The following is a 10000-nucleotide window of genomic DNA, read 5'->3' as shown; positions in this document are numbered from 1 at the left end:
TAAAAATTGTATATATGTGTGCGTATGTAAGAATAAATGAATAAAAAAAGGCAGATAAATATATCGAGTGGATGCGATCGCTAATCCCAGGGCGTTGATATCCACTCGAGAGGCAGAAAAGTAAATAAATTTGCGCACCTGTGCACATGCAACTAAATAAATGAATAGAGAGATGAATGAGTAAATAAAATATATCTATAAAATGGAGAGCTTGGAGAGCTTTCCCTCCCTCCCTTCCCTTGTCCTCCCTCTCTAGCCCCTTCCTCCCTCCCTCCTTCCTCCCTCCCTCCCTTCTCTCGTCCTCCCTCATTCCCATCCTCCTCGTCCTCCCTTCTGCCTCCTCCCTCCCCCTCCCCCCAGGCAGGTCCACGTGGCCAGTGTGAGTGATGGGCGGGCAAGGGCCAGCCAGACGCTGATTGGTCGGTCGAGCAGCCAATGAGTGCTCGGCGCGTGGCCACTCTTTATTGATTCCCGACCACCGCCCGCCCGCCCGCCCTGTTACAACAAGAATCTATAATTTATGGCCCCGGTACAAGATCCTGGCTGTTCCTCTCCCCTCTCCCTCTCTCTCTCTCTCTCTCTCTCTCTCTCCCCTCTTCACTCTCTCCCTCTCTTGATCTTCTATCTCCTCCTCCTCCTCCTCCACCTCCTGCTCCTCCTCCTCCTCCTCCTCCCCCTCCCCATGCCCCTTCTCATCTTCCTCGCCTTTCTACCTCCTCTCATTCCATTTTCTTGTTCCGTCTCTGTCTCTAATCTTCGCCTTCTTCCAGTCTTCCTATCTCGCTTCCTCACACATTCAGGCTCCTCCTATCCCTCTTCTTTACCCCCTCCTCCTCTTCCTCCTCCTTACTTCTCCTTTCTTCTTCTCTTCTTTTAATCCTCCCTCTTTTTTCCCGTGCGGTCCTCTTCATTCAAGACATTTGTTTGTTTCTTTGCTTTTCATTTATCACCTCTCCACTAACTTTATTTTCCTCTTCCTTCTTCCCCTTCTCTTCCTTTGTTCTCCGATCTTTAGTCCTTTCGGAAGCTCCTCCATATTTTCTTCTCCTTTCTTCTCCTCTTCTCTGTCCTCTCTTTCTGATCTATGTCTTTTTCTTTTTCTTTCGTATTCTCGTCACTCTCTTCTTTCCTTCCTCTTCCTCCTCCCTCTCCATTTTCTTTCTCTCAGTCTTCTCCCTCTCTCTCTCTCTCTCTATCTTTCTCTCTCTCTTCTGTTTTTCCATGTTCTCCCCTATCCCCTTTCTCCTCTACTCCTCATTCTTTTCCCCATGGCCCCCTTTATCCTCCCTTCTCCTTCTTCTCCCTCACCCTCTTTATCTCCTTCTGCCCCCCCCCCTATCCTTCCTTCTCTCCCCTCTCCCCTCTCCCTCTCTCGCCACCCCCATCCCCTCCCTCCCATCCCTCTCTTTCCCTTCCTTAATCAAATCACTTTCTTTTCCGTCAATTTTATCATATCATTTTCACCATTCTTGACGTGCACAGCCTCGGGCCTACGTACACACACGTACATGCACGAAGGCTCACGTAGGCAAGTGGTTTTATGTACGCAAAGTAGTTCTTTCCGTATCACTTGGGTCGCTTGACGAAACAGATACACAGATGGATCCTCATAACGGAAATACACATACGGATTCTCGATCTTATGTGATTTTGTGTGAGTGTGTGTGCTTCTGTTCCTGAGTGTATGTGTGTGTCTGTGGTATGTTTATGTGTGTGTTTGGTTCTGGTGCTGTGTTTGTTTGGCATTACATGTGTCTGTATGTGTCTAGGTACGTGTGTTTTGATTTTATGTGCGTTTACTTGCGTGTAAATGCGCTTATAACATTAACATTGTGTGTGGCTTTACATCTGTTTTGATCCCGTGTAAGTCTGCGTGCGTGTATTTGTGTTCATGTTTGTGTATGTACGTGACTCTCTGCCTGTATTTTTGGCTTCTCATTCTCTTTCGTGTGTACGTGTCCACGCATACACGCACCTACGCACCTACATACGTTCACGCACAGGTGTATTCAGCAGGCCCTTGGCGACCTCTAAGTGAATTGTAACACACGTATTATCCAATTAAAATCCGAGTTAATTAATCAGATGAAACTAGTGGAGGAGGGGTCGGTGGGGGAGAGGGAAGGGAGGGAGAGAGAGAGGAGGATAGGGGGTGGGATGAAGGGATAATGGAGATATGGAGAGGGGAGGAGGAGGTGGAAGGGAGGGAGGGAGGGAGGGAGGGAAAGGGAGAAATGTGGTGGGAGAGATTCAAGGGAGGGAATAACGTAAAGGAACGAGAGGAAAGAGAGGAAAGAGAAAGAAAAAGGAGGGGTAGGGAGGGAAGATGGAGGGAGGGGGAGGACAAGGGATGAGGTGGGGGCACTGACGTCATTATCGTGATGGCTGTGCCCCCAGTGTGACCGCATCCTCGAGTATGCACCGGGTTGGGGGTAGGGGTGGGGGGAGGGGGGATTAAAAAAGATGAATTAATAGTGTACGAGGAAATTAAATCATATTTCCAACGGATTTTTTGAGGATTGAAACTTATTCTATTTTATGTTTCTCTGAAATATATTTTTTTGTGATTACATTTCCCCATAGTTTTATGAATATCATATTATGTATTTCTCATACCTTTATAACTAGATTTTTCCAGATTTTAAAAAATAATCATATATTTTTCCTTTATTCATTCTATATTTCGTTATCTTTTTACTATATACTTCTTAGTCTGACGATAATAAAGCGGATAACAGAAATATGAGAATAATTGTAATAACAATTTAATCATGTGCATGATATATCTTTCATTCAAATTACCATCGCCGCTGTTGTTATTATCAGTTATCACCATTAATGATATTGCTAGGGATGTTGTTAATGATAATAATGTTAATAGCAACGATGATATTGATAATAGTATCAATTACAATCGTAATGATAACAACAACAACGATAAAAATAATGATAATGGCAAGAATAAGTCACACACACACACACGTATACATACTTACAAACACACACACAACCTTCCAATGAAAGTGTCCCCCGCCAAATACTGATCAATTCCTCCTCCTCCTCGGCATCCCTCCCTCAAAAAAAGAATAATAAGAAAAAGAAAAAGAAAAGGTGGGAGAAGGAACCTGTGATTACGGGCACAGAAGAGACTCGGATAAGATTAAGATTGTTAAAGCTTACTAGAGAGATTAAAAGTTTGAGTCGAGTCTGTATTCCCAGATTGCGAGGCTCAGCGCCCAGGCCTGTGTCGAGCGCACCTGTGTGTGTGTATGAGAGAGCAGTTGGTAGCTCTGGGCAACATACTTGTCTGTTTGTATGGGTTGGTTGGCCGAGTAAGGTGCGTGTCTGTTTGTGTGAGTTGGAAGGCCTTAGTAAGAAGCGTGTCTGTGTGTGTGTGAGTTGGTAGGCCTGGATAAAATTTTAGTCTGTTTATGTGGTTTGGTAGGCCTGAGTAAAGTGCGTGTATTTTTATATGGGTTGGTAGCCCTGGGTAGGGTGCGTGTCTGATTGTGTAGGTTGGTAGCCCTGGGCAAAGTACCTGTCTGTTTGTTTTAGTTACTAGCCCTAGGTAGGGTGCGTGTCTGACTGTGTAGGTTGGTAGCCCTGAGCGAGGTACGCAATATTTTTGTTTGCCTTTGCCGTAAGTATGTGTTGGTGAACGTCGTGACCACCTGTTTACACGTACGTATATCCAGCCTCGCGTTATTTTTCACAGGGAAATGCTTCAGGAATTCGTTGCTCTCGTAACTTACACTTGACCCGGAGTTGACTAAAATCATCATTTTATTTTATTTGTCTATTTTATTTATTTATTCATTTTTATTTATTTATTCATTTAAGAAAGGAAGTTTCAGATGTGGGTGTTGGCAGCACTGATCGAGAGGATACCTGCCTGTAGGATCTATCAGGGATTCCGGATGTTGGTTGAGGGGGAGAAGGGATGGGATGGGGGTGGGGGGTGGATAGGGAGACCAGTTTGTGCCCGTCTCCCTTCTCCATCTCCTCCCCTCCTCTCCCCCTTCCCTTCCCTTCCCCTCCTCTCCCTCTTCCCAACTTCTCCGTTCCTCCCCTCTCCTCCTCTCTCTCTCTTCCCAACTCCCCTCCTCCGTCCCCCTTTTTTTCCATCCCTTCCACTAGCTTGTCCTCTTCCTTCGCATTCAATTCTCACCCCCTCCTTCTTCTTCTCCCTCTCCACCTCCTTCTTCCCTCCCCCTCCCCTTCCCATCCCTTCCCATCCACCATCCTCTTTCCTCTCCACCTTCCCTTTTCCTTCCCTCCCCATCCCATCACCTTCCCACCCTCCCCATAACCCCCTAACCCCCTCCCCCTCCTCACGTCCATCAGCTGTGGTCAGATATATGAAGTTATGCGTTTATCACCTGTCTCCTCATGCAAAGTCCACCTGCCAGTACTCACAATAAACGAGGCGACTCCACCCGTCCCCCTTCCTCCCACTCCCACTCCCACTCCCTCCCCCTCCCCCCCCACTCCCACGACTCCAACTCGCCGTAAGATCTTCGATACGTAAGATATGGGCAAACTTTTCGAATAAAGAAACTCCCGAACCTGAAGACCAGCGATTTGTCGAATAGGGGAGGGAGACGGTGGGGGGGGGGGAGGGGGGGGAGAGGAGGAGGAGGAGGAGGAGGAGGAGGAGAGGGTGGGGGAGGAGGAGGGGGAGGAGGACGAGGAGGAGGAAGAGGAGGAGATGGAGGAGGAGGAGGAGGTTGAGAGGAAAGAGGATGGAGGAGGAGCGGGGAGGGGATGGGGAGGGGAGGGAGAACAGGAGTAGGGAGAAGGTGAAGGGGAAGGAGAAAGAGGAAGAGAAGGAGGAGGAAGAAAAAGAAGAAGGAGGAAGAAGAGAAAGAAAGTGAAGGAGGAGATAGAAAAAGTGAAGGAAGAGATGGAGGTAGTGGAGAGAGAGAGAGAGAGAGAGAGAGAGAGAGAGAGAGAGAGAGAGAGAGAGAGAGAGAGAGAGAGAGAGAGAGAGAGAGAGAGAGAGAGAGAGAGAGAGAGAGAGAGAGAGAGAGAGAGAGAGGAAAAAAAGAGAGAAAAAGAGAGACAGAGAAAGAGAGAAAGAGAGAGCGGGGAGAGGGCAGTAAAGTCAAACATACAGACATATACACCAACAACCATACAGAAAAAAGATACACTATACATATGAAGAGACTGACAGGCAGATACCTGGTCATGGGGGAAAGGGGGAGTAGGGGGAGGGGGTGGGTCGACATGCCCCCTACCCCCCCACCCGCTGAACCTCCATTATTCCCACGTTCTCTTCATCTCTCCCATTCATTTGTTCACATGTTCATTCTCTTTGTTGTCTCGTTTGTTTGCTTTGTTGTGAATGCATTTATCGTGCTGATGTATTACCTAGAAATGTGATTTATAACAATGGCTATTCATTTCCTTTTATATATATATATATATTTTTTTTTTTTTCTTTGTGCTCAGTTTTTATGTTATTTATTTTTCTCTCTGTATCTTGATTTGTTTATATTGCGTTGATTACCTTTAGTGGTTTGTCTTTATTTATATATATGTATATATTTTTTTATTGTATTTCATTCTTTTTCTTTTGATTTTTGTTTTTCCGGGAAATGTTCCCAGTTTCTGTATCAAGTGGCTGCGTATACACACACATATATACATATACACACACACACATATAAATATATATATATATATATATACATATATACATATATATACACACATATACACACATATATATATACACATATATACACATATATACATATATATACGTACCTACATATATATATATATATATATATATATATATATATATATATATATATATATATATACACACACATATATACATATATATGTGTGTGTGTGAGTGTGTGTGGGTGTATGTATATATGTGTATGTGTGTGTGTATGTGTTCAAGTATAACACAAGTATACTGACAGAAAGACATGCAAGCGTAAACACACACACAAACCAGTATAGACATGCGCTCACCCACATGCACACAGTCAGTCGCATGTACAGGGTTACTACTACACCAGCGTCAGGGTAGTGAGATGTGGTGACACACACCGCAGAGTTTTAAAACGTATGTCGTTTCAGTGAATTTATGAACTTGGTTTTCCTGTTGTGACGTGCGTTCAGAGAGTTAGCTCGTTTGTGAGATTTAACTAGATTTAATTCTTAACTGAATATTTTTTTTTTACCCATTGTATTTATCAAATGTTTTCTTAAACTAGGGATTCGTTGTGGATTTTGTATTGATTTAATTTGGTTTTTGGTCTGCAATAGAATGCATCGGAGGGAATGTGGTTGTCATGACACCCTATTCGGTGCTTTCATCATCTCGCTGTATATTTCGTGGTCCTCTCCCTCTCCCCTTCCCCTTTCCCCTTGTTCTCATCATCAGTTTTACGTTTTCCTCTGTTTCCCCTCCGTTCAGCTCTTTCTCTCTCCTCCTCTCCTTCCCCTTTCTCTCTCTTTTATTCCAGTCCTTCTTCATACCCCTTTTCGGTTTCTTCCCTCTCTGTCTCCATTGCGTATCATCAATCTTTTCTCTTAATTTGTCTTTTCCTTTTTTTCTCTTTTTTTCCTTCTCCCCTCTCCTTTAGCTTTCCCTTCCCTTTGTTTCCCTTTCCTCTCCTTTCTTGGTTTGGTTCCTTTCTTGTGTGCTATCTTTCTTTGTTTTTATTGTATCGTCTTTAAATCCACTCACACACACACACAAACAAACACAAGCACACACACACATACACAAACAAACACACACTCAAACACACACAGGCACACACACACATACACAAACAAACCAACAAACACACACACACAAACACACACACAAACAAACAAACAAACACACACACACACACACAAACACACACACACACAACACACCCCATCCTTCTCCCTTCCGCGCCTTCCCTCCCCTCCCCTCCCCGCCCCCTCTCTCCTCCACTCCATTCTCCTCCTCCCTTCCCATCATCCTATCTTCCCTCCTCCCTCCTCTCCCCCCCCCCTTGAATTATGCAGACGGGCGCGGGCACAAGAAAAAGTCGCTTTTATTTGGGGAAGGTTTACGATGTTGTTAAGAGCTCGAGCTCGCCTGGAGGTACATGGCGGAGAGAAGGCAGCGGTTGTCCCTAGACCCTGTTACACCACGCTCGGGGGGGTGGGGAGGAGGGAGGGAGGGAGGGAGGGAGGAAGGGGAAAGGGAGGAGGATGAGGGAGGAGGGAGGGAGGAAGGGGAAAGGGAGGAGGATGAGGAGATGAGGATAAGGATAAGGAGGGGGATGAGGATGAGGATGAGGATGAGGGTGAGGATAAGGAGGAGGAGGAGGAGGAGGGAGGGAGGGAGGAAGGGGAAAGGGAGAAGGATGTGGATGAGGATAAGGGGGAGGAGGAGGGGGTGAGGATGAGGATGAGGATGAGGATGAGGAGGGGGATGAGGATGAAGATTATGATGATGATGATGAGGAGGAGGATGTGGATGAGGATGATGATGATGAGGAGGAGAATGTGGATGAGGATGAGGATAAGGAGGAGGAGGAGGTGGATAAGATTGAAGATGAGGAGGAGATGGAGGAGGAGGAGGATGTGAATGATGATGATGATGATGATGATGATGATGATGATGATGAGGATGATGAGGATGAGGATGTGGATGTGGATGAGGATGATGATGATGATGATGATGATGATGAGGAGGAGGAAAAAGAATAGATGTAGGAAGATGAAGAGAAGGAATAGGAGGAAGAGAAGGAGGAGAAGGATAGGAAGCTGACTAACTGTTGGAGAAAGGGTGAAGAGGGAGGGAGGGGGAGGGGTGAGAACGTGGGTGAAAGATGATGAGAGAGGAGAAAGAGTGGGTGGAGAGGAGAGGAAGAAACTGGGAAGGAAGGGCAGAGTGGGATGGAGGGAGGAGAGGGGAGAGAGGAAGAGGGGTAAGGGACAGAGGACAGACAGGAGATGAAATTGAAAAGAAAAAGAAAAGAAAATGGAGAGGGAAGGAAAGTGTATGAGAAAGATATCTATCTATCTATCTATCTATCTATCTATCTATCTATCATCTATCTATCTATCATCTATCTATCTATCTATCCATCATCTATCTATTTATCTATCTATCTATCTATCACTCTCTCTCTCTCTCTCTCTCTCTCTCTCTCTCTCTCTCTCTATCTATCTCTATTCTATCTCTGTCTCTATAATCTCTCTTATACTATATAATATATATATATATATATATATATATATATATATATATATATATATATAGAGAGAGAGAGAGAGAGAGAGAGAGAGAGAAAGAGAGAGAGAGAGAGAGAGAGAGAGAGAAAGAGAGAGAGAAAGGAAAACGAGAGAAGGAAGTTAGGAGGGTGATATCGGAAAAGGGAAGGTAAGGGGGAAGCGTGAAAAAGAAGAAGGGAAGATTATTAAAAAGAGTGGGAGACACTAAGTAAGAAAAGCAGTTATCAATAAATAAATTAATACATATATAAATGCGCAGGTATATGGACGAGCAGACAGACAAGCACACCAATAGATATATGGAAAGGGCGAAATAGACGCACAGATGGATATACTTATCTGAACCCATTCATGTCTCTGGAAATTGAACATTAATTATGTGCTCTTGAAACAAAACAAAACAAAAAAGAAAAAGATCAAGTTCACCCTATGAACACCTGTTACCACATCACCTACACCTGTTTTCACACCATCAACATTTACGTTTATCTCAGTAACCCCTGTATTTACTAAGCCCTTTTCCTTTCCCTCCAACAGGTGTGGTTTCAAAACAGACGAGCAAAGTTCCGCAAACAGGAGCGGCTAGCACAGCAGAAGGCGCAGCAACAGCAGCAGCAACAACAGCAGACACCTTCCAACAACAACAACAACAATGAGAACAGCAATGGGTCTACCAACACTGCCAACTCCGCTGCCAGCCCTAGCAGTGTTGCCAGCGCTACCAAGGTTGGTTTGGTATGCTTCTTGACAATAATTCATTCATGTGTTAATGGTTTGTATTCTACCCGTAAATGGTCATGCAATATCGCGATTGATATCAATAATATTTAAATGTAATTACGAATATATCAATCATAATTACATTACTGTGATAGAGTGTGCTTAATGGTGTTGCCAATCTTACGTGAGAATCAAAATGGCGATTTATTTCTTCAAGAAGAAAACAAATATATTCTTAGGAAAAGAAAAAAATCTTTTTTACCATTGATAAATTCGCCTTTCAAGTTTTCCTTCTTTTTCTTTCTTTCTTTCTTCTTGCTCTATAATATTTCCTTTCATATATTTTCCCTTTTTCCATGTCTTTATTCCTATTCTTATCATCCTCATCCTCATTAATATTCATGCTACCATTTCCTTCATTGTCTAATGCCCCCCCCCCCTCCCTCTCTCCCTCCACCCTCCCTCCACCCACAGAGCGAACCGAAATCCACCGGGAGCAGCAGTGGAGGCGGAGGTGGAGGAGCGGGTGGAAGCTCGGCCTCCAGCAAGGACCTCCACCACGGCGTCTCCACCATGCCCCCGGCCTCCACCTCCTCGCCCTCCAACACCGTGTCCAACACCGCCCCCGCCACCACCACCACTCTCCACCACTTGGAACACAAGCCTGTTGGTGAGTAAAGCTTTCCGCGAGTTAGTTGTTGGCGTGAGCGACTTTTCTTCGTGTCTGTTCATTTCTTTATGTGTTTATCCTTTTATTTTTATTTTTTTGTTTATTTGTCAGTTAGTATTTGTTATTATTGTTGTTGTTTCTGTCGTTGATATTTTCCTTATTAGTATCTATTCGTTGTTATTATACTATTGTTATTGTTATTATTGTTATCATTATCATACTATACTATCTTACTTTTATATAATTACTTTTATTATTATCATTATCCTTATCTATATCATCATTGTTATCACATCGTTATTATCATTATCATTATTATCACTTTCAATTTATTAATATCCTTGTTGACATTATCATTATCATCAT

The 10000-nt window shown here is 44.0% G+C and overlaps 1 protein-coding gene across 1 annotated transcript in view; it reads left to right on the top strand.

The window, feature by feature from the left end:
* LOC122260415 (uncharacterized) overlaps positions 1-10000 on the top strand; it is a 118121-nt gene that overhangs the window by 84292 nt on the left and 23829 nt on the right. The window contains exons 5-6 of the mRNA XM_043027664.2: positions 8782-8970; positions 9439-9634. Of these exons, the coding sequence (XP_042883598.1) occupies positions 8782-8970; positions 9439-9634 (385 nt within the window). The remainder of the gene's footprint in view (positions 1-8781; positions 8971-9438; positions 9635-10000) is intronic.

This window comes from Penaeus japonicus, unplaced genomic scaffold (genome assembly GCF_977035675.1).
Source record: "Penaeus japonicus unplaced genomic scaffold, GWHDUDI00000001_assembly GWHDUDI00000009, whole genome shotgun sequence".
Classification (NCBI taxonomy): domain Eukaryota; kingdom Metazoa; phylum Arthropoda; class Malacostraca; order Decapoda; family Penaeidae; genus Penaeus; species Penaeus japonicus.
Note: the sequence above shows the minus strand (reverse complement) of the source record. Positions and strands in the feature narration are given on the sequence as shown.